Genomic DNA, 25241 nt, shown 5'->3' with positions numbered 1-25241 from the left:
GCTATAATCGGGTAACAGTTGTGCATATTACAATCAGTAAGTACTTGGAGTTATAATTGACAATTTTGTGTGAACTGAATTATGAATGAATGTACCATTGTTTGTCACACTGTCGTTCTTATACGCTATTCATAGTTCATCCTTTTCGATGAAGTGAAAAACGTATACATTATCGTTTGCGGTCTCGTGTTTTAAATAAAATGAAACATGTTGTACTGATGACAAAACAGATGATGTCGCTTTCCTGAAGCTTTTATTCAGGATTACAGCGAATGGGATCAAAACGATAATAAAAGCAGCGTTCTCTACGTGCCTTTTTCTTTATCCCGTATATAATGCCGAAGCAAAAGAAAAAACAGCAAATCACAACTATTCAGTTTGACTGCGGTGCTACAGTATAAATACTCAGTACATATCATAGTTCTGTGTTACGACATTGTTGCTGGAGTAAACCTGTGTTCGCATCTGTCTCATATTCACTACTACATGACACGTGCGAATCGGTGGGCGGGGCTTAAGAGGCAATGATGTAGAAGTAGGTGTTGATCTTCTTCGTCGCACTATGACGTAATAATGTGTCAAAATCTGAAACAAGTAAAAGCTGTTTTTGGACTGTTTTGGCCCTCTTATATGTCAACAGATCAAGGGAAGTTTGATTTCTCAATTCATGACCCCTTTAAAAAAAATAGTAATATATTTTTATCTAAAATGTTAACTCAAGATGAATCATGTGCAGTACATTATAACCAGGATTGTGCATTAAAAAATCCATTATGGTTTCATGTTAACTTTAATGCAACATTTTACAGCATCTCTTTACTTTCACATTTTCCCACTTTATCTTTCCCAGTATTCCTCAATGTTTCCCTTATAGCTACAGTAAACCCATAGTTTACCTGCTAATGCATGTCTTCCTTTTCTGAAAATCATGGTAGACGTTCCTCCTGTTTTTCTGTGCTTTTACTGTTCATCATTCTTCAGTGGTGCTCTACAGCTTTCGTTCTGTTTTGTTTTTGTGTTTTCGTTTGTTTTCACTCCTCTCTGTACACAAGATCCATCATGTGTCTCTTTTAGCTGGACGGGACGGAGGGGGACCTTGACGTTCACGACGACCGCATGTCGTATCTCTCGGCGATGAGCGCTGACTATCTCAGCATGGACAGCCGGCTGGCCAGCGACTACGAAGACACGGCGGATGAGGGCGGGACTTACACAGATAACGAAGCGGACGAACCACTCGACCGCCAGCGGGTGTCGGCCATTAGCCGTTCCTCTGAGCCAGTCATGCCAGAGGAGGTTAGCATATGCGCACACTTTCACACTCACGCATGCATACTAATTCCAAAACATTGATGGCTGTTTATCATGGCCGAAGACATATGGACACATGCATCCCTCACAGTGATGGTGAACTGCATGACATCTACACACTTAAACACGCTTGCTGCGACGGCATCCCTCACAGTTGCCTAGATCAGCACAAAGTCAGCTGTGTGCTAAAAGAAAGACAGCAGAGGTCAAGCCAGCAAGGAAATACATTTTCATATTGAGCATAAGACGCCAGCACACACTTGTCATGCATGCATTACCTGCTGCAAGTGCAAGAAGTGCATGACAATGAGTTTACATGGCAAATCATGTGGAATTCATGCTTTCAAAGAAAAAAACATTCAGAGTATATGTAAATGCAAAACGCAGACTCTTCTGCCCCCTTCTGTTAGATGTTGGAACTACAACATTACTGATCACTAAATATTTACGTAACAGCCAGGGTAACAGATTATGATTATTCTGCAAATGTCATTATTAAGGTTATGAAAAGTGTTGTGATTGTTAATTAATGTCAGTGTCATTAACTAACACTAAAACTATTAAAAGTCAAAAACTATTTTTATTTTTTATTTTTTTTACTTTTCGTTAATTGAAATGAAGCTGAAATAAAATAAAATATATTAGATAAAGTTAGATTATAGATAAATTACTCAAACCAACAACAAAAAAAATTGACTAAAGTACAAAAACTAAAATTACAATGAAAACTGAAAATATAAAATAAAAGCAAATACTGTAACAGTATATAATAATACTAAAATAACATTAAGAAAATTGTGTTTTAAAAGGCCTGTACAAGACATGAACATGAATTTTCTGTTTATCTTTAGTCCTCATGAAGGACTGGAAAAGTCATGGATATTAATTGGTCAAAACAAAGGTGTGGGAACCTTATGGATGGATGGATGAATGAATGTTAATATTAAATCAGAAGCACGCTAGATTGTTAACCCAAGACAAAGACATTTCTGTGTGTATGCATGAATGAATGCATTCCCCTGCCTAGACGTCTTTCTATATTATCTGAATTGTCCCCCTTCCAGATCCTCAGGAAGTCCAGCCCAGAGATTCGAGGTCGTATCCGCAGGGTGGGCAGCAGAGAGATGCTGACCGAGGCTAGTCCCCCCTTCATGTCCACCTTCCTGCCTGACCCCGCGAAGGTGAGCTCATGTCATGCTCCCCAGTGGCTTTCCTTTCTTAAAAACACCATTCATCATCGACCAGATATTAGACTAGTGGCAAAAGAGGAAACTAAAATTGCATACAAGTCATTTTTGGACACTTATGCCACACTTTAAATAGAGGAATGTCGTTGCATTGATATTTTATTATGTAATGCAGTGGCATGCATCCATTTCCTAATACTTTGTAGAGACTCAGAACTTTGCAGTAAAGATGATAAACTCTCTCAGACTAACACAACTCTTCCCCTGACTGAACCCGCATTCATGCAGAAGAACGGCCTGATATGGCGCAACCATTTTTCCAGCAGTTCAGAATCCTCTTGCAGCAGCTCAATGGCACATTGTGGTAATAACTAGTGTAGATTACTTGAAAGCAACTGTTTTGGATAATTTGTGTCAGACATGTATACATGTATAGTAGTTAGTAACCATTTACAATAAGGTTCAACTCGTTAACATTAGTTAATTTAAAATGTAATTTTTACAGCATTTTTTTATCTGTTATTATTTTTTATCATAATATGTTATATATTTTTTGTATATATATATATATATATATATATTATATATTAAGCTATTTGTAATTCATATTTTTTCATAACACATTAACTATTGATTTATCTTTAAATGTGTTAAAAATGTATTGATATATGTAGAAATTATTTATTGTTAATTCATGACAGGGTTATTTAGGATTATTTATATACCAGTCTAATACTATATTTATAAATATTTTGAATTAGCTTTTATTTTTATATTTTCGGTTTTCATTTTAGTTAGAGTTGTAACAATTGTATGTGCTTTTGTCATTTTTTTAATATTTCTATTTAACATTAATTTATTTTTTTATTTCAGTTATAGTACTTTCTGTTTTTTATTTCAGTTACTTGCAAAGGCAACATTTCCAAGAACTTCATCTGATATTTATTTTATTTTACTTCAGCTTTATTTCAGTTAACGAAAGTAATTTTTAATAGTATTAATGAACAATAACGGGTTCATGGTACTTCATGTTAAAGAATTCAAACTTTTTGTAAAGTGTTAATAGTCGTTTTAGTGTTTTGGCAGTGTTTATAGAACAACTGGCACAATTAGTAGTTAGTGTTGGAGATTGTACTGGTAGTGTTGCTGTTGTAGGTTTTGTGTTTGGAATCATGGATCTCAATGTGAAAATACAGCGGTGGTGACCCTGAGTAGATGCATTAAATCTCAGGTAAAAGCCAGTTTTAGCACTGGATTAAACTGTGGTTTTAAGGCCAATTCATACCGCACCGTCACCAGATTACAGCACGTCACTCGGACATTCTGATAGCATGTTCAATCAGCGAAAACAAGCTCTGACCGATGCCAACAGGGATCCGACAGAACCTGACGAAGTGTCTGATGCTGTCTTATCGGTGCGGTGTGAATTGGCTTTAAGGGGTCTTACGCTTTGAAAAACTTTTTTTAAAAGTTAAACTCTTTTTTTTTTTTTTTTTTCTAAAACACATATTCAAATGTCTTTCAGGTAAAAGTGCTGTCACAAGTGGAGGTGTCGCGGGGGCAGTACGACCCCTCTCGAAACTACGACTCTCGTTCAAGCAGTCCCGCAAGCAGCGAGCACCCGCGCAGCCAGGACTCTCCGGCAAAAAACAAGCCCCTTCCTCCCCCACCAGCGCTCAAACCCACCTTCGGGTCCCGCAGCTCCAGAGGCCTCGTAAACAGCCCCCCGATACGGGACAATGAACCCCTGGGGGACAGTCCCGACGATCCTTCCCAGAGGTCTTTCCGGGGCAAAGTGAAGGCCTTCGAGCAGATGGATCACTTCGCCCGGAACCAGAGAGTTCTGGAGATCCAAGAGGCCCAGAACGCCAGGGTGAGTTTTCAGCATCTTTAGGCTTTGCATGAAGAACAGTACAACGACTTCTCGTCAGTCTCCTCTGATGCTAGGTTGGCATAGTAGCATATTTATTAAAGACAATTTGCTATGGCTTTTATGTGTCCCTTACACTCATCATCCAGTAGCTAATAAAAGTGCATCACTATGTTTTACTAAGTAGGAATTTTTAATTCATTGTTTAATTTAAAATTGGTGTTTTCCTTTGATCTGTGTTTTTTCTGTTGTCTGTAAACCTGCTTTGGAACAAAATATTGTAGAATATACAACATTAAATTGAACGCTATACAAATATATTAACATTTAAAATTGTTTAATTGGAGGGTTATTGCGGTTAACTAAAGCTATTAAAAACATTTATGTTAATTGAAATAAAGCTGAAATGTTGCCCTTGCAATAAACTGAAATAAGTTTTAAGTTAAAGCACTAAAATTATTAACTGGAAATAAATAAAAACTAAAATAAACTACAACTAAAACTGAAATAAAAATAAATTTAAACCTAAATAGCAATATAAAAAAAATTAAAAAGACAAAAGTACAACGAAACGACTAAAAATGACACAAAAATTCACATGAAAACTAAAAATATACAAATTAAAGCTAATTCAAAATATTAATAAAGCTATAATAAAACAAAAAATTAAATAAAAGAACAAAATAAATTAAAAGAGCACTGCTGTGCAGTCATCTATATGCTGGGTAGGTTGACAAAAACTAATTAAAGCAGTTAAAAAAATAAATGAAAATTCATAATAAAATTCTATATTTATTATTTAAAACATTATATATTAAATATAAAATTATAAATCAAAATTTACACTCTTCTGGAAAAACAATCCAGAAGTATTGATGATTCACCTTGATAGTAAAAATGTTCTTTATTAAAAAAGAAAATTATAAATACCAATTGCATGTAGCAAACCACAGATCTGATTGACTAATTTTCTGCCAAAATATACAAGCAATTCTGATGCGTTCATACTGTATTGTCATTTTTCAGGTGGAGATTGCTCAGAAACATCCAGACATCTATGCCGTCCCCAAGAAGTCTCAGAAACTGGACCACAGCAGGCCACAGCCTATCGGGTAAGAGTTTGGTTTTGTTCTGAAAGTGTGTTCACATAAGCGAAATTTTGCGGGTGGTAAAGGTCTATGGTATTTATTTGTTCATAGTGTAGCGATGTATGAAGTACAGTTCAGATACTTTCAAACCAAGTAGATTTTTGTTGTTCAACATAGCAAATTTGAACTCAAACTCATTGGGAAATCTGCATGGGGAAACCCTGAACAACAGTATATGTGACCGCTCCTTAAAGGGACAGTTCACCCAAAAATGAAAAATCTTGTCATTTATTGCTCACCCTCGTGTCATTTCAAACCCTTAAAGTCCCCCTGTAGTCAATCATTGTATCCCCTAAAACTCATTTAGTATATGCGGTTCTATGAATATGCAAATTAGCCCCGCCTCCACTCACTCACACCAGCTCAGAGATCCACTCACTGACGATCACACGTTGATCTGATTGGTTACAAGGTAGTTTGTGACGTCAGAAACACCAGCGATTTCAAACCGTGTTTTGAGACTGTCTTTGGTTCACTGCAGTTTTAAGGAGAAAATACTCAGCAATGCTGTCGACTTATTAAAAACACCCCCATAGACATATATTTTCACCACTTTGGTTCATCGTAAAATAAATCCAAATGAATCGAGCGGTTTAATCCGAGTCTGAAGAGACATGATCACTTTTTAAGATGGACAGATTTGGGGCAGTTCACCCAAAAATGAAAATTCTGTCATCATTGACTCACCCTCAAGTTGTTCAAAACCTGTATGAATTTCTTTCTTCTGCTGAACACAAAAGAAGATATTTTGAAGAATGTCGGTAACCAAACAGTTGATGGATGTTCATAGTATTTGTTTTCCATACTATAGAAGTCAATGAGGCCCCTCAACTGTTTGGTTACCGACACTCTTCAAAATATCTTCTGTGTTAAGTTGGAACAACTTGAGGGTGAGTGAGTACATTTCATTTCATTTATCCCTCTCAGTGTGAAAAAGTGCGCTAAATTTTTCACTGATCTTGCCCCGTTTGCTTTATGTCCAGCTCCAGCGCGCGACCAGAGCCCCAGACGCCTCCTTCCAAGCTGCCATACACGGAGAGCCGCCCGCTCGGCCTTGGAGAGGAGCCCGGGGAGGAGATCCGACAGCAGCTGGCGGAGCAGACCAAGCGCGGCTATTACAACACAGCACAAAAGTATCAGGACACTGAGCTGTAGAGTTCCTCTGCTTCGGCTCACCGCACAGCTTCACCATTCCACCGGGGCGCCGCCCTGCACCAAAACTGCTGCTGCTGACTTTGGAAGTCCCGTTCGCTTTTAAGTTTCCCACGCGTACATTTGTCTTTTTCACTTCAAAGAAGTTCAGCTCTCTGTCCGTGTGGATAGAATCTTACATTTGCATTCGTTTTGTTTCCTTCTGTGTGATTCCAGAGCCATGTTTTCTTGCCTATGCAATTTTTTCAGTTTCTGCAACGCTACAGAAACGTCTCGCCACGAGTCACTCTCTCTCTCCCCGTCTTCGCTCCATGAAAACCTTAAACCTGTCGTGTGCTACAAACCAGCTTTTTGTTACTTTCTTTTTATAAGCCTGAAGCAAAACTGTTTTAAAACGTCACTCTCTTTAAGGTTTATACTACAGTATCTTTGCATTCCTTCATTTCTGATCATGTGTGTTATATGATGTAAGACAATACACTGGATTTTGTTACAACATTTTGAAGTGCCTTTTACTTTACGAATAATGTTGGAGGTTTGTGGACTTGACAATCCAGCCCTCTGGACAATATTTTTGCTGCTTACAGCTCCAAGGAAAAACAGGGAAAAAGTCAACACCAAAACCCTTAATACCGTCCGCCCGTATCCTCAGTGTAGCGACAGCAACGACAAACGAGTTCTGTTTCCAAAGGGACACTTCACAATTCAGGTGGATGCTGGTTGGGTCGAGCCATTGGAATTGCCGATGTCACGGTTTGTCTTATTTCAACCCCACTGCATTACGTTTTTAACATGCTTGATTGTAGGTTAGTCCGCTTTACCTCCACGCATTGGTTCAAAGTGCTTCTGGATTATATTTTGATGGCTTCCACTGTGTGTGAGGGTCACACGCCGAGAGAATTTTTCCCTGGACTTTTACGTTCAGGTCTACTGTGGAATTTCACTCTACTACACCAAATAAAATAAACTATATTGACTTTCTTGACTTAGTTGTGTGTTTTTTTTAATATTCAAACAGGAAGTGTTTTGGAATCCATCACACACAGTAGGCTATAAATGAAATGGATCGATTTTTATTCAATTAAAAGTATAGTTCACCCAAAATGAAAATTCTGTGAGCATTCACTCACCTCAGGTCATTTTGAAGAACGTTGAAAACCAATTAACATGTGAGCCTATTGACTTCCATTGTACAGACAAAAAAATACATTTAGGTTTCGGTTTTCACCGAAAAGAAAAGAAAGTCATACAGGTTTGAAGAAACATGAGGGAGAGTAATTGAAGATTTTTGGGTGAGTTATTCATGTCTGCACAGAAAAATGACAATCCAACCCCTACTAGCATCAAATTAGCATGACTGCTTTGTTATATACAAAATAAATGGACTGTATTTTACTGAGATTTCCCATCTGTATGATATAAATAATGGAAATTGATTCTGTCATGAAACGCATTGGTTGTGTTGGGTCCATTGAGTCGGCTCTTGTCCAGCACGGTGTTGAAGCCGTTTTCTCTGTACATGCCAGTTTTCAGAAGATGCTCAGAAAACTTCCGACGACTTCCTTTAAAGATTGTCTGGAAAATAAACGGTGGGTGTAAATACTAATGTGTGAATAATCTTATTAATTATTGCTGTGTAACGTTAGGTATACTTACCGGCATTTCATGAACTGTTGGTTTTTTGCTTCCGTATGTTTGATTTGTTGTTAGGAACCGATGGTTGATCATTTTTTGGCTAAAAAGTATAATGAGGCTTATTAGGATCATTGTTATTGGTATAATTTGATTTACTTATTTCTATGAAGATGGACCAATGATAGTGTACGTATTTTATCTAGATAGATAGATACTAATTAGCCTCATCTATGCCTCTGAAGAGCATATATTCGTATATTCATATGAATGATCGAAAGAATAAATACATTTATTTCAGATTTAGATCACATGATGCACTGCGGCTGCATGACTCTTCTCACCTGTATCCTCTGAAACACTCCGGATTATTAAAGCGAGTTGGTACGTTTTTATCCATATTGTACACATCGCTTGTCTTTATTTCAAATGTATCATTAGCTAACACTCCAGGCTCCGTCCTTGTCCCTTCATCTGCGGAATGATCGTCCATGTTTCCGGTTGTGGGTCAATGCTCACTCTAGAGACATTCCCTGCGAGAAGTGCGAGTGATCGATCGGTTGCTATCAACACTGTAACTAGGTGACGTCATGTGCCTCCGCTCCGTCTTTAGTTGGTCATTTCTTCACAAAATAGTTTTTCAAAGATAGAAAAAGATGTCAGCATGTTATAAAGTAAACCTCTATGGCCTGGTTTCACAGACAGGGGTTAGCTAGGAATAGGCCTTTTAAGGCTAAGTAGCTTTTTAACGTGCCTTAGAAAAAACATTACTGGTGTGCATCTTGAGACAAAACAATGGCACTAACATATTTTAATATAGGCCTGTGTCAGTGCAAGTTGCTTTCAATTAAAACCGCTCAAATATGCATTTTAGTCTGGGACCAGGCTTAAACGTTGTCTGTGAAACCGGGGGTTTATTTAAGTACGATATATAGTATAAACAAAAACAGGCCTTTCTACTGGGTGAAAACTAAAATTTTCATAAAAAATACTCCAAGACAACCTCTTTCTCAAAAAAATTGAAATATATTTTATTGCATTTAAATTTAACCGAACATTAAATGCTCTAAATATGGATAAAAACATAAACCATTTTTGTATGATTTTTATTTAATAAAACATATTTAAACATGGTTTCACATTACTATTCTCTTATTTGCATCAATTGCATGTTACACTGTGATTACGGAATCTGTTTTGTTACAAAAGCAAAAAGATTATAATGAACAGTGAAGTTTGCAGAAGGCTGTCAGACGTCCACGGACCTCTCAACCTAGGAAAAAAAGGCAAAAGAACAACAGATTCAACCATCATTGCTTTTTTACAAAATTTATTATTTTTTACATTTAGTTATTTGGACATCATACAACCACTTCTAAATCATTAACATTTAGTAGTTTTTATACATAGAAAATAATAGTAAAACTAGATTTATAGCCAGGTAAACTCTTGATTTCTGCTGGAGGTGATGCTCAGATGTTCAGACTGCATACAGAAGTGTAATGCTGCATACCCGAGATAAACATTTTGAGTTGTTATCCAGAGTTTCCACTTCTGTCATCGAATGCAATTTACTTCACCTCAAACCTAAAATTAAAACAATATAGTGTGTCCATCAGCAAGTGCAGTTTCATAAAAATAAAAAAAGTGAATTGAATAATGCCAAAGGAAAGTAGGTGTGGGCATGGTTCAGTGCAAAGTGTTAATTTATGCAAACATTCACATTAAAATGTTTCCTCTTTATTTATTTGCTTCCAAACCTGGCTTGAGTTTCTCCACGCTGATAAACACACTGCCACGGTGCATTATTACTCACGGTACGAGTTTGAGTCTGGCCTAGCGCGTACCAAAAGTAATAATGGACTGTGAAGCAGTTAAAAGGGCTTCTTTCTTCTCATCAAGGCATGACATTGTAAAATTAAACCATATATATTGTTTCAAACGCGTACAATTTTGACACAATTATGCAGACTTTACCTTTTGCAGACTTCAGAAGTACCATCTTAATCTTCATTAGTCCTCTTTAGTGGCCCTCAGAGGTGCCTGATACATTCTGAGAGGTTAAAGGGATAGTTCATCATTTACTCACCCTCAAGTTGTAGCCTACTCACCTAAACCTGTATGAATTTCTGTCTTCAGCTGAACTTCAGATATTTTGAAGAATGTTGGTAACCAAACAGTTGACGATAGCCATTGACTTCCATAATATTCTTTTTCCTACTATGGAAGTCATTGGCTACTGTCAACTGTCTGGTTGCCAACATTCTTCAAAATATCTTGTTCAGCAGAAGAGAGTAATTTATACATTTACATTTACATTTACATTTATTCATTTAGCTGACGCTTTTATCCAAAGCGACTTACAATTGCTATATATGTCAGAGGTCGCACGCCTCTGGAGCAACTAGGGGTTAAGTGTCTTGCTCAGGGACACATTGGTGTCTCACAGTGGATTTGAACCCGGGTCTCTCACACCAAAGGCATGTGTCTTATCCATTGCGCCACACCACCCCGTTATACAGGTTTGGAACAGTGAGTAATTAATTTTTGGGTGAACTATCCCTTTAAATCCATCCAGGGCTGCAGTAATGGAGTAGAAAAACATGATGTAATACTTTAAACAAAGCGATATTGTTAGACTAATCTGAAATAACTGTTTAGAACATTGTTCCACTCTAATATGAATATAAATACATGCACAGAACAAAAACAAAAAACACTTCCACGCCCTACTTTATTTAAAATTGCGCCCTCTGTTGGCAAATGATCAGCTGTGATCAGCTGACGTAGTTTGATTAAAAATAAATTATAAATCTGTTTCTAAAATGTTAATATAACAATATATAACATATAAAATAAAGCATTTTAAAATATTCTATAATTCTTGTATTATTCTATAATTCTTGTATACTACTTTTTCAAAAATGTTCTAACAAATATGAAGTAAAATCAGGTAATGCATCACATAAATGTATGCATTAGCACTAATTTAAGAGAAAAGCCAATGGCCTTATTAATTTAAGAATTTTTTAACTGAAACATACTGTAAACTTTACATTATAGTGTCCATTTTGTATATTATTGTTTTGGACTAAAATAGCAACAATAACATAATTAAAGCATTTCCAAAAAGCAACGACATATTGTTCATTAGAGTCACAAAGTAGCATGTTATGTAAAGTGTGACCAAAAATCCTTGGGAAATTGTTTGTTCTAAACTCTACCTGAAATTTATGGATCTGTTTCCGAATTCGGTCCAGCTGGTGAATCTGAGACATGAGGAGGTCCATAGACGAAGGATTGTGCTCCAGAAGCAGGACTTTACTAATGCAGTCATTGTAGCTGATACCTCTGTCCAGACATGTGAGAAATGAAATGCCTTTCTTCGTGAAAGAGGTTCTTTTATTTGACCTTCCTGTGGAAGTGAGGAATCAGGATGGTCATTCCCCAAACCGGAATTCCTGTGTGTGTTTGGAACTGATAAAAACTGCTGTAAAGAACAAGCTCCATCCTCCTAGAACTGCTGGAGTCTGTCAGTGAACTCTGAGAAGAATTTATCATTCTTTTGAAGTGGGAAGTTATGCCCACTTAAGCAAAAATAACTGCTTTTAGAATTGCTGCATCTTCTAATGATATGTTTTACATAACTAGGTTTCATTTAGTTCTGCTTGGGGCTGTTGAAAACTGTGCTGAGAAACTGTGCTTCGAAAACATGATTCACCAAGTTCAACACGTTCCTGGATCAACATTTCTGCTGATCCTGAAACAACATTCCAATCAACCAATCAGATTTGAGGGACAAGTTTACAGTTTATGTCAACTTTAAGATTACAACTGGGTTAGGTGCTTCTGCATCAGTGTAATTCAACGTCAGGGCTGCCAACTCTCACGCATTCAGCGTGAGACTCACACAATTGACAAATGTTTTCACCCTCTCACGCCACACATCCATTTTCTCATTCAGTGAAAAAACATCGCAGAGCAAAGAGGACACTGACAACGCACCGACAGACAAGACACAGCAGGTTACTTTTGATATGAAACAAAGTCTCATGCTAGATAGATAGTCTCATAGATAGCCTACCTGGTTCTGGCATGAAACAGATGGTGCAGGCTGATAGGTCTTTAAAGGGATACTCCACTTTTTTTGGAAATAGGCTCATTTTACAACTCCCCCAGAGTTAAACAGTTGAGTTTTACCGTTTTCGGATCCATTCAGCCGATCTCCGGGTCTGGCAGTACCACTTTTAGCATAGCTTAGCATAGATCATTGAATCGGACAAGACCATTAGCATCTCTCTCAAAAAAATGACCAAAGAGTTTCGATATTTTTCCTATTTAAAACTTGACTCTTCTGTAGTTACATCGTGTACTAAGACCGACGGAAAATGTAAAGTTGCGATTTTCTAGGCTGATGTGGCTAGGAACTATACTCTCATTCCCGCGTAATAATCAAGAAACTTTGCTGCCATACCATGAGTCCAGCAGGCGTAATGATATGACGCAGCGCCTGAAAATAGGTCTAATAGGTTAGACAAACTTAGTCCCGGTCACGTTGGAAGTTACTGAGCTTACTGACTATTTTCAGGCGCTGCGTCATGTAAATGAGCCTATTTCCAAAAAAAGTGGAGTATCCCTTTAACTCATTTAGTAGTGATCACATCATTTTCTACACAGTGCAGCTGATTGGTTGTTGTTGCATCAGCGGCTAATGAGCTGCAGCTCAACATTCAAATTCAAGTAGTTTGCTATTAGCAGTCTGCAGTGCACTTCAGAAACCCTCCATCTTCCCCAGCTCCACCTGTATAGATCTGCTACGGGGGTTATTTCATTTATGTTACACGTGCAGCAGCAGCATGTCTGTGAATGTATTGGCAGTAGCAAGTCTCTGTACTTACTCTGCAGCAGCAGCAGCGTAGCAGATCTATTCCGCCAAGTCCAAATACATTACCATGGCAATCTCTCCGAGAGTTGTCATGACAGAAATATTGTTTTGGCACTCTTTAATGTGGTGTGACAGATCGCTTTAGCACCTCAGTTTAAGTGGCACGTGAACCGATCCTTGTTATTACTACTATAGCACCAAATAACATGAATGAACATCAGAAGTTACGTTGAAAGATACAGTACAGCTTACTGAAATATATCATGTCTCATGTAATCATTCAATGAGTGTTTCAACCACGGAAAGACGTGAATAAAACAGCTTGTGAACATCACGTAAATCCAATCAATGACCATATAATATAGCATGTTAGTTAGCTAGAAAAATTAACTCATGAGAGAGGATTATTTTGCTAAATACATGCACTATATAGCATATTTATTATATTTTTACTCTAACATCTTTAAAAATATTATAACGTTATTATAAAACCCCATTAATTAAATAAGAATGAGTTGTTAATTTTAATCTTTAATAACAATAGCAGCTGACAGGTTTCCCTGTATGTTTACAGCATAGTTGAGAGGGATTTGTTTCCTTAAGAAAAATTAACATGTAGGCCTTGGCCCTACTGTATACCTACTGATTTTGCCAAATTAATCAATATTGAATCAAGATCAGAGTCGAATCAAAGCTTATGAATCGATTCACCTCCACCCCCATCCATAATTCTCACTCCACGCTAAACTCTAAAGTTTGCAGCCCTTCTGTTATTTCCCTCTGATTTTAAGGATAAGTTATGGCCAGATAGGGCTAGATTTAGGGAGGAATACAAAATTATGACAGAATGTTGTTCCAGGATGTCTTCCTTGGCAAAATCACGGTAACCCCAAATGCACATCTGCACTTTTCAATATTCAATAGTTTTAATGTCAGGACCCCACCCTACACTCTGTGTTATTTGAAACCAAATGCTTGGTTAAGCCTGTTGGGTAATTTTTAGGTAATTGTTTTTATATGTTTGAGTAGTTTTTGTGTTACCCAGCCCTTGGGTTAGTAGCAAGGTCAATTACAGTTGAAACAATACTATCTTAACTGAAGCAACGAGCTGTTGTTGAGTATCGCGGGCTTTTTGCATCCTCGTCAGAAGAGAGCAGTTCTCAACGCCACCGAAATGGCGCATTGCTTCTTTAAAATAAAGGTCTGTATACATTGTATTTAATCTACATTCTTTATTGTGCTGGAAGTACTTTTATGCAACACAGTACTATCACAGTAGTACTTTTATGCAACGAAAAGCAATTCCAGCGAAACACGTAAGTCAACAACGGTCGTTTTGCGTGATGGAAACGCCTTTACCTTGCATAAATAAACTGATTTTTAATTAGTCCCTGACAGAATAACAAAAAGACTAAATTAGAATCCAGGACCATAACTGCCTGTTTAATCAAATATCAGAGTAGGCTATTAACACAGAAAAGCATTGAAAATAAAGGGGAAACAAGAGGCCAACGGGTTTTAATTTATGTTTGAAGGTTAGCATGAGGAGGGAGACAGAAATGCAGCATTTCCAGTGTTGGAGGAAACAGGAAGCCACTGGTGGATGGAGATAGCAGGGCCTGCTGCATCTGAACAATAAAAATCTCACCCGCTCAGGAAAAGGATCTGCGTCAGCAGTGAGTGACAGATTTTAGAAAGACAAAATGGTGCCAAATCTGAAGTGTCGGGAGAAAATCAGTGTTTTCACTTAAAGACCTCAAAGCACAATGCCACGTTCCTTATACTTAATCGAAAGTAAATTCCACGTCGTTCGAGAATTGCTGTTATGAAACACTTCCGTGGGCATGGTCAAACATTTCAGAACCATATCCTTAAAACGTTTAACATTAACACAATACTGAGGCGCCCAAAGTATGTGGACACTTAAACTAGGCTTAAAATAGATGTCATTAAATAACAAAATATCAAACCATTTTTAAAGCAAAATATTTCACAAAAGTTTTGTAGTTTTTAAATATATATATATAAAACAGACGTACTGTTAAAAATGATGACAAAAAGTAGCCAATTTGAACACTTAAATTTGTAGTTGTCAAAAAATAGTAGAAAATGTTCAGGTCAGTGAACCTGAGGAGAAATGACTTGCATGCATCCACCAAATGATCAAACATCCAAAATGACACAGAAAAGTGAAGTTAGTTCATAGAAAAGCTCCTGAAGCATTTGTTTGCAGACGCCATGAAGTAAAGGTTCTTTATTGGCATTGATGGTTCCATGAAGAACCTTTAACATCCATGGAAACTTTCCATCGCACAAAAGGTTCTTAGAAAAAGGCTTTATACATTTTTAAAATGTTCTCCAAAATGAGAAAAAAAACCTTTGGTTCCCTCAAGATTATCCTATGGGTTTTTCAATTTAATGAATAAAATAAGTTCTGTGGTAAACAACTTGAATCGATACCTGGACGTTTTGTTCTGCAGCATAAACTGCACACACTCACACCCCCAAATGTTACTTATAACGTTTATTACTTACAAACCAAATGCTTTTTATAATAAACATTACAAAATTAAAAAATCTGTGTGTATGTAATTTACGTTTGTAGAGCGAAATGTCCAAGTATTGTCAAGTTATGTTTACCACAGATCTTATTGAAAACACACATGCACACTCATTATAAAAACCCATAGGAAAATCTACAGGCAACCACTGGCAAATCATTTTTCCGGGTTTGACATACCTGCAGCACTTTATTGCTGAATGTTTTGTCCCATAATGCACACTGTTTCACATCAGTGTTATTTTAGTATTATATAGTATTTAGTATATAGTATATTATATAGTATTATAAATTGCTTTTATTTTTTTATATTTTAAGTTTTAATTTTAGTTTAATTTAAATATTTAAAATTTTAGCTTTATTTTAATCTGTTTGAGTAATTTCCAAGGTTATTCTTCCTCCATAACAGTAGGGGGCGCCGAGTAGGTGTATATTTATCCTTAATAAGTCTATGCCAATGCCACTTTTCTATTTACAGTAGATATGAACATATCCCGCAACCGACACAAAAGCAAACATTAGTTTGTTCCATCAGTATGCTACCAACATTTGTTATTACTTCATTCAAAAACAGACTGCTACAGATAAAATGTGTTTTGAGGCAGGAAATCAGTTCTTGGAGGCTGACGGATGTGTATTGTGGAAAGGCCTTTGTGATGTTAGGGTGGGGTGGTCAAACACAGCTTTAAAAAGAAGACGCTATTCAAACTTAATGAACTTGTTTTGAATTCCTCGCCTCCTGAATGGCAAAGCATTCCATTGCTTGGAAATAGAAAGAAGAACAAACAGCGGAAGTGATGCAAGAAATTCTGTTCTTTATCTGGCATTCCCAGCCCTCACCTGCTAAACCAATCGCACCCCCTTTTCCCTTCTAAAGCCTCTTCAACTTTGAGCTCTAGACCGCAGGGTACGATTTTAGGAGGAGGAAGCCATTCATCTGAAGCGCTGGGTTCCTGTTAGAGCAGACAGGCAAAACACGGCTCAGCGCTCCACGTTCCTGCACCGGACCATCGAGGATATGACCTGTTACACGTGAATGAGGGTTTCTTTAGAGTTATGAGAAGAGGCTGCTCCTGAGATTTTATGTGGTGGCGATTCCCGTTATGTTACATAACCGACTCGACATGTAGACTTTTAAACTTCTATTACTCAACTTAGGGCCATCTTTGTTTTTACTCCCAGCAAATTCACAATACTAGATGAAGACATACATGTGTGCTACTTTTGAACTCCATCAGAACAGATCTTAAAACAACTCTTTACATTCTCTTTGTTGTGTCAGAACATCTCTGTTCTTGCTCATACTTGAGTAACTCTGGGACGAATTGTGGCACCCATTTGTCATGCTTTTGTTGTAACATTTTTCCTGTTCTTGGACTTCGAGCACGTACAGTGTAGTACTGTCTTGTCAGGCTGGAGCGGGGGCTCCCTTGGTTTGGGGTTGTGGTGTGGTGGTGGTGGTGGTGGTGGTGATCCCCCTCGGTCCGTTCATGTTTGGGCGTGGGAGGATTTCGCCGTGGGACACGGTGGGGCCGCAACAGTTGCACCGCCCTAAGGACGCTCCTGAGTACTTTAGTAGTGATTATAAAACACATTTGGGAATTTCACCACACTTGACTTGTTGTTGATTCGGGATCTGATGCCCCCTTGTGGTCACATTTACGTTCTGGAGGGGTCGTGACCTGAAAATGCAGGCTATAAATAATTTGAATAGTGTTATTTAATTATTATTTATTAATATTCAAATGGGCTTTGGTTTTTTACTTGTTTAGTCATTTGATGTGCCTTTGGCATTTTTTTTATTTCTATTTAGCTTTAATTTAGTACATCAAGTTATGCTAGTTAGTCAACATTTCAAAGTACAATTTTTTCCATCTAATGTTTTAGCTTTATTTTAATGATTATTTTAAATTGTTTTAGAGTTAGTTAACAATAACAACACTTAAGACAAATAATAAAATGCATATAACATCCTTAAGATAGCTAAATAAATAAAATCTAAAAATGACGTTGAATCAAACTTCGCTCACATACGGTAGCAGTATAATTGAGCTAAATTAGGAACATAAATGGGTTGAATGACATGCAGTAATTTATGCAAGACCACGTTAAATACCAGGTTCACTTTGTTACGATAAACAATAATGGATGTAAAATCAAGGCCCAGAACTAAATCCAGCTGATCTACACAACGTTACACAATCATTTAGTTAAATGAGAAACAGGACAAATAGAACCATTTTAAAATGACCTTTAATTTGTTAAACTTCTACATAAAAACTGCTCAGTTCGACAGACATACAATTTTGACTTTTACAATATGAATGATTTGATAACTGAAATAAAACTCAAATCATTGTCTACTATACTGGTTAGCATTTGCAAATAAAAGTCACAAGCCTTTCACACTTTATTTGGCAGTTTTATGTTTATGAGGTCTTTGAAGGAAGGGATCCAGCAAGTTCAAAAGCACAATATACAGAAAAACAGACATTTCAGCTCTGCAGTAGTGTTTCTTCATGAATGGATATGACAGTATTCGTCACGTTCAGAACCTATTATTGAAGAGCAGTCCAAATCTATCCTGAATGAGGTAAATACTTGCGTTTAACATCAAAAATGAAATCAGAATGATATTGAATGGGTCCAAAATTAACAGTAGCAAAAATATTTCTCATGGTCTGAGAAACTCTTATTTTTCAATATTTTTATTCAAAACACAGTTTGGTTCATTGCAGGTCGTTGTGTAAAAGAACAAAGACACGTAGTGATTTTATTAATAGTGTTACATATTTTATGTGTATTTGAATCACATTTGATTCACTTATATCAGATAAAACCAGCAGGTTTTATCGACTTTATTCTTAGTAGTTAATTAGCAAGTAATTATATATTTACTTGCCGCTTGGTGACTGTTAATCTTGGACCTGGATATCAATCATTCAGAGAGACTCAAAAAAAAAGAGAAATAATCTAAAACGGTGTAAACAATTTAAAAGAATAACTTAGGGGGATGTGTAGAGACAAGACCATGCATATCTTTTCCAAAAGAAATAAAACACTCAAGATAAAGTAGAGAAGGAAATAAACAGGCACAAACACAATTCAAAAAGTTTAAGTTCAACCATCAGAAGTCGAAGGCTTGAACTTTATGGAGACTTGGACCCCCTAAGACTGGCACACACACAGAGACAGGGCAAGCATGCATGCGTCGAAACACAGCACCAGCTGAGGACCACCATCAACATCTACTGGACTGCACCACTACAGCTACACCATACACAGCCACATCCACTGCGCTGACAGAGAGAGAGAGAGAGAGAGAGAGAGAGTGAAAGAAAAAGAGCAGAAGAAGAGAGAAAAAGAGGCTGATCACTTTTCTAAATGCCAATTAAAGTTACAATTATTTATAGAGGACATCTGGGATTTCATGTACTGATTCAGACGGAATCCAATTATTTGATTGGCCAAGTGACATTCCAAAATAGAGCAGTGAGACTTTATACATATATATATATATCTTTGCCTGTGTTGTCAGCATCTCAGACTAGAGCACACTGTAAAAAAGATTTTTCGAAATAAAGATTATTGACAAGAAAATACTTTTTCGTTTACACCACAACGATGTACTAAAACCGGAAAAGTCTTAACCTTTGCGTTTTGGAAAAGTTTCGTGTAAAGACGACAATGTCGTCAAACCGATCCCTGTTCACACAGATCAGTAAAAACGACTAAAAACGCTGAATTATGCAATTATGCAATATACATGCGCGTGACGTCACCGCTTCCACAAATTTGCATTTTTGTAGTTTACACGGAGACAATAAAAGTTTAGTTTTCAAAACCGTGCACTTTGAAACTAATTTTCAAAAGATTGCGTTTTCAGGCCCCCAAAACGCCGTTGTCGTGTAAATGAACGGCCAAAATGCATTATTTTTTTTTTTAGTTGAAATTATTAGTGAAATTTCACAGTAAATACTACCTCATTTTTGATTTCTTACTTCAGGATTAGTATCAACTATTACTATCTTGAATCAGCTAACTAACCATTTGCCTAGAAACTTGGCAAAAAGTCTAAATTTATAACCAAGGTCTACCAGACCTTGCATTTATAATATTTAGCTTTAAGGGCCATGTACACCAAGGATGATAACTATAACGATATAGTTCTAAAAATCATTTAAAAATAAAAGAATAGCAGTTCACACCACAACTACAGTATAACGGCACAGAGAAACGATCTCGTTGGATTCACTTTCAGAGCTCGAGCATTTAAAGTGGCAGATGACAATACTGCAGCACTCTTAGATTAAACAAAAAGATATTGTGTGTTGGTGTGAACGCTAATGTACTTATTGTTATAGTTATCTTTATAGTATTCATTCTTGGTGTGAACGGCCCTTTAGTTGTAGTAATTGCAGACAAGCTTATCCAGATGAGATTAGACTTTCCAAGTTACCCGATAAACATAAGTAATTTGCTCTTTATTATGATAGTGTTTGATTTAGATTGATTTTTTATTTTTTTTTTATCTGTAAAACACTAATTTACCTGACCAGACATCCTCTGGTAAAACTATCCCATCAAAACAGGGCTACAGATGCAGAAAAATATGAAAAGAAGAAAGATAAAGAGGAGGCGAAACAGCAACAGTGAGAGATACAGAAGAGGAGGTGAGAGAGAGAGAGAGCGAGAGAAAGAAGGGAGCAGCTGTGGTGTGTGTGTGCACACATCGCAGGAAGAAAGTGTAAATGAGTGAGTGAGGTGACACTTCTTTCTTCTCTGGGAGGAAAGAGTAAAGAACCAGAAAAGATGCTTACCACTTCACCTGCCATAGAGAGCTATTCATCTACAACAGCACCTCACACAAAATGTAGGGGATGATTATGCATTCATAATAATAATAATAGTAATAATAATAACCAGATTTGCATTTCCTGATGGAAATACCAGTGCTTGCAAGGCAGCAAAAGAACAGTGTTAAAGTAAAATGATAGCTTAAATTTACAAACAGAGAGATTGATAGTAATACAGCTGGAAAAGAAACAATTCAGTATGCATATATTACAATGACATTCACTGTCTGTTAAAGGGGTCATGACATGCGAAATCAAATTTGCCTTGATGTTTTGACATATAGGAGGTCTTTAAAACATCCTGCAAGTTTTACAGCTTAAAACGTCCTCCTCATTATAAACAAAGCGTTTATTTGATCAAGCTCCAAAAACAGCTTGTTTTGATATTGCGGGATCTGTGACTACACACAGGCAAATACGTTTTGATATGACTGCCTCCAGAGCAAGACATCGACGAATAGCTATACATCATCGCACCATAGGCCCCGCCCACTGGCATTCAGTCGCTTAACGGCTGACGTTTGCCTACACTGGATCGCGTCAAAAGCAAATAGAACCCATTATAATCATTGACGCGGTCTACACATCTATCCGGCGTCCCGGATCGCGTCAGAGGATTATGTGTTTGTATGGAGCATTTTGTCAGCAAGGCACAGTGTAATGGAGATCACAAAGAGACTTTTGTTTGAAAGATGAAGCACCCAACTGTATTGGATCTGACAGCAGCTGCATCACACACCGTAAGCAAACGATTTCATAATGCTTCGTCTGTAAATGATGGTTTTATATGGATGTTTTCAAAACACTTACTGGCGTGAAATAGCGAGTGGGCGTTGATACTGTTTCCTATGCAATGACGTTAGCCAATCATAACAAGCCTTAAAGTAGCTGCCTCTTAAAAACGGATCATTTCAGACGGGGGGGTCAGAATGAAGGTTGAAAATAGGTGCAAAAAAAAAAAAAATTCCATGTCATGACCCCTTTACATTTTAAAAAACATTCGATCATAAGTCGGTTTAAAGACCCCTAATGTTTAGGGTCAGTAAGATGTTTTTGAAATAAAACTCTTATCCTCACCAAGGCTGCATTATTTGCAAAAAAAAAAAAACTATAGTCAAATATTACAAATTCTATCTTACTATTTAAAAATCTAATTCGTTATTCATTCCTGTGATGCAAGGATACAAATATTTTTAGCATCATTACTCCAGTCTTACATGATCCTTCAGAAATGATTCTGATAAGATGATTTGCTGCTCAAGAAACATTTCTAATGATCAATGAAAAATCTTCTGTAACATTATGAAAGTTTTTACTGTGACATTTGGCCAATTTAAAGCATGCTTGCTGAATAAAAGTATTAATTTCTTTCCAAAATGTTTATATATATATATATCTTACTGACCCCAAACCTTTTGATATGTCCATTGATTCAGTCATCAACATCATAGGAAAGAAAATTGCCATTTTAATGGATCTTTAATCTTAATCTTACATTTATTATAGTCTTAACTGGATTTAATTGCACAAAATTGTAGCAGAAGATTTAAATACAGTGCCGCCTTGCAAACACTGTACAACAAAACAAAGCAAGCTTCTAATGTATAAAATGAGTCCCATTTATCCCCCACATTTTTTATAGTTTTCACACAACTGAACAGTCTGCACTGACAAATATTCATTAAGTCTAATTAAGTCTTCATGAGAAAACTCCTCTCGGCTCTGAAGCAAGCCAGGCAATAACAAGACATGTACACGGCACTTACTCTGTGCCTCTGCAAACAAACCTAAAGGCTCTGCTCTGACGGCAAGCAGCTACGGCTAAATATTCTACTGTAGGTCCATACGAGAAGCAAGCTTTAGCAAATAACCAGCACGCTAGTCATGAAAAAGATCGGTTTGCATTATTATGGCAGACGAGAGGAGTTCAGTGAAAGAGGTTGCGTTAAAAATGGAATATCCTTTCAGTTAGTTCCACATTGTCCCACATCTCTGACTACAGTTACAAGAGGAGGACGTTTCACGCAAGGACGCTTGCCCTGCCACTCCTGTGCCAGCCAAACACTTTTAGGGATCTGCAAAGAAAGGAACAGAAACAAAAAGCAAAAAGAAAAAAAAAAGAAAAAAAAAAACACCACACAAGACATGTTAGAGATGTTGCATAAGAATTGAACTATGATATTCCTGTACAATCGTTGATTCACAGACAGCAATGAAATGATGGGTTAAAAACGTTCAGTCAACCACGGAAGCTCAACTTCAGAGTGCAGCTCCACTATGTCATGTGAATTAAAGACAGGGACGGTATAAAACGATACAAAACTGTTCATATATTTAGCTTGCGACACTATCAAGCATATTTAACAGCTGCTGATAAAGCTATGGACAAATTATGAATCCGTTAAGCAGCAAAAGTAGCCTGCCTGGTTCATAGCATGCATATAGAGCGGTATTCCTGCTGTAAATATTCCTAATACACACTGCGTTGACCTTCTGGAAACTTCACGTTCTGTTCGTTTTCCATGCTGGTCAATGTACAAATAACATGCATCTTTTCAATTATTGCTTCAACGCTCACTACACTGAAAGGCATTGTGTTAACTATGGGTTCATGAGTATATTCTTTACTTCTAAAGCTGATCTTTTTTGTACAGCAGTAAATGCAAAGCTGGCTAAAGTCTCAAAGATACATGCATTAATTACTTGAGCTCTTCACATTTAACGATATGCATGTAAATTGAATGTGATTTGCCGCAGGGGAAAGAAAAAAATCCTGTATATTCAGGATTTGAGGTACAAGGATGTAGACCAACGTAAACATACCTGAGAAAATATTCTATTCCATCTCTCATGCAAAAGATTCTCTCAAGTCAGATATTTCGACGTCTTAAAAAAATTATTACAATTAAAAACACTATAGTTAAAATGCAGGATTGCTACTTATTTTGTAGATTTAAGGTCAAAATATTAGTAAATTATTTTTATTGCCAGAAGGTTTCAGAATGTTAGTTTTCCCGCTCATGACATTTCATAATCATTTGGCTGCTAATCTAAAAGTATTTGATTGCATGTAGATCGTTAAAAAATATGAACATGATGAGTACCTAAATATCTTGGTTATAGCAGAAAACCACCATAATGCCAAGCTGTAATGCTATATATAATGCCATTCCATCAGATGTATCAAAATTTCACAGCAGCTGTGTCTTTATTGCCTAATTTACCCTTATGGATGCAGAAATAAAGTCTGAGAGACAAATAATAAAAAAAACTGAGAAATAACACATGGCATCTTGAACATATACAAACAGAAATTGCTCTGCTTCCTCTGTTCAATGAGGACATTTTCACGATCTTCTACTGTATGTACAGTGTACAAACGGTAATGTACAAACGGCGTTCACTAATGACCCTTTCCGGGTGTTCTGTGGCGTGGGATTATATGTATGTCATAGCACCTTTGGCATTCGTGTCCAAAAAGAGTTTGATGTAGGATGTGGGCACGTATCCCTCCTCGTCCTCGTTTCTGCGGACACGGGTCCATCCATCACCCTTATCCTCCTCGATTACATACAGCATTTCACCCTCGGCCATGGATATGGTACCTTCGTTCTGACCTACAGACGCAAAAAAAAACAAACAATCATGTCAATTTAATGAAAAAATACCTTCACCCATAACACTCTTTTTTTATTATTACTATATCAGCATCATTCAATAACCAGTTTCACTGTTCAGTTTCTGTTTTACTTATTTATTTGTTCATTTTGAGTACATTTATTCATTTAGCAGACACTTTTACCCAAAGCGACTCTCAAATTAAATGTAAAAAAAAAAAAAAAAAATTGCATGTACCGTTCACGCTCACCGGAAAGGCAAAGTCCGCTAAAAAACGTGCCGACATGAAATTTCTCTGAACTTGTTTCTGTTTGCAATAGCCCTACTGTGCTGTAACATGGTGTGTGTAGCCGTGCTGGGCAACGCTGGTAAAATGACGCGATCCTAAATGAATAATAATTTTTTTTAAATGTCATTTTCGGTTTCGGTTTTCTGCCATGTATATCCAGAATTTTCGGTTTCTGATTTTTACAAATTTTTGGACATTTTATACTTGTTTATTTTGTTTTTATTACAATGTCGTTTAGTTGAGTAATTTTTTTACGTTTTATTTTTAATTCTTAAATTTAATTGTATTTTTATTGTTGTTTGTTTAAAATATTGTTAATTTTGTATTTGTTATTTTTTCCATTCTGCTAATTATCAGTCAAATTTATATATATATATATCTTAGTATATTTATCGATCATAAAATTGTAAAAAGTTAAGACATTTAACATTTTAATATATTTCTTTTTGAGTAAAATGTTTAAAAAGTTTTTTTATTTCTTAAATTTAATTGTAAATGTATTGTTTGTTTGCTTACATTGTTTTTTTACATTACTAAATTTGTATATTTCTGCCATAAAATTGTTATATAAATTTAGAACCAGTCAAAAGTTTAGACACACTTACACTTTCTCATTATGTTCAAAATGTTTTAATTAAAAATGTTGGTAAATAAATGTGTAATAAAAGTGTTTCACTCATTTTTGAAATTTATACTAATTTGATTGTGTTTATTTCTTTTAGTTAATTGAATA

At 36.5% G+C, this 25241-nt stretch overlaps 3 protein-coding genes and 1 long non-coding RNA gene across 12 annotated transcripts in view; 1 reads left to right on the top strand and 3 right to left on the bottom strand.

Annotated features, from left to right (window-relative positions):
- Positions 1-7649, top strand: part of tjp2b (tight junction protein 2b (zona occludens 2)) — an 84459-nt gene extending 76810 nt beyond the window's left edge. For 5 of the 6 annotated variants that reach the window (XM_084389355.1, XM_084389354.1, XM_084389356.1 and 2 more), the window contains 5 exons: positions 1075-1296; positions 2376-2492; positions 4024-4371; positions 5395-5480; positions 6500-7649. In XM_084389355.1, the coding sequence (XP_084245481.1) occupies positions 1075-1296; positions 2376-2492; positions 4024-4371; positions 5395-5480; positions 6500-6671 (945 nt within the window). In that variant the 3' untranslated portion in view covers positions 6672-7649. Of the gene's footprint in view, positions 1-1074; positions 1297-2375; positions 2493-4023; positions 4372-5394; positions 5481-6327; positions 6407-6499 lie in introns of all 6 variants that reach the window. The other variant, XR_014625441.1, reaches the window with a different exon arrangement.
- Positions 7650-7673: 24 nt separating this feature from the next.
- pierce1 (piercer of microtubule wall 1) lies at positions 7674-8924 on the bottom strand. The gene is made up of 3 exons (XM_084389359.1): positions 8645-8924; positions 8325-8403; positions 7674-8243 (listed from the first exon to the last, which is right to left on the bottom strand). The coding sequence occupies exons 1-3, from the start codon at positions 8791-8793 to the stop codon at positions 8061-8063; spliced, it is 411 nt and encodes a 136-aa protein (XP_084245485.1). The 5' UTR covers positions 8794-8924; the 3' UTR covers positions 7674-8060.
- Positions 8925-9306: 382 nt separating this feature from the next.
- On the bottom strand, positions 9307-10416 carry LOC311278480. Its single transcript, XR_014625442.1, has 3 exons — positions 10278-10416; positions 9814-9887; positions 9307-9573 (listed from the first exon to the last, which is right to left on the bottom strand). It is a non-coding gene; the product is annotated as an uncharacterized lncRNA (long non-coding RNA).
- Positions 10417-17986: 7570 nt separating this feature from the next.
- Positions 17987-25241, bottom strand: part of fnbp1a (formin binding protein 1a) — a 31548-nt gene continuing 24293 nt past the window's right edge. For 3 of the 4 annotated variants that reach the window (XM_084390080.1, XM_084390083.1, XM_084390082.1), the window contains one exon: positions 17987-24218. In XM_084390080.1, the coding sequence (XP_084246206.1) occupies positions 24040-24218 (179 nt within the window). In that variant the 3' untranslated portion in view covers positions 17987-24039. The remainder of the gene's footprint in view (positions 24219-25241) is intronic. The other variant, XM_084390081.1, reaches the window with a different exon arrangement.

Source organism: Rutilus rutilus, assembly GCF_951802725.1.
Source record: "Rutilus rutilus genome assembly, chromosome: 19".
Lineage (NCBI taxonomy): Eukaryota > Metazoa > Chordata > Actinopteri > Cypriniformes > Leuciscidae > Rutilus > Rutilus rutilus.
Note: the sequence above shows the minus strand (reverse complement) of the source record. Positions and strands in the feature narration are given on the sequence as shown.

What these genes read in the sequence shown, in the direction of transcription:
- pierce1 (XM_084389359.1), bottom strand. Translation starts at nt 8,793, where the DNA reads ATGGACGATCATTCCGCAGATGAAGGGACAAGGACGGAGCCTGGAGTG. An exon ending in GAGTGTTTCAGAGGATACAG is followed by an intron (nt 8,404 to 8,644) that starts GTGAGAAGAGTC and finishes TATACTTTTTAG; the next exon opens with CCAAAAAATGATCAACCATC. An exon ending in CAACAGTTCATGAAATGCCG is followed by an intron (nt 8,244 to 8,324) that starts GTAAGTATACCT and finishes TTTATTTTCCAG; the next exon opens with ACAATCTTTAAAGGAAGTCG.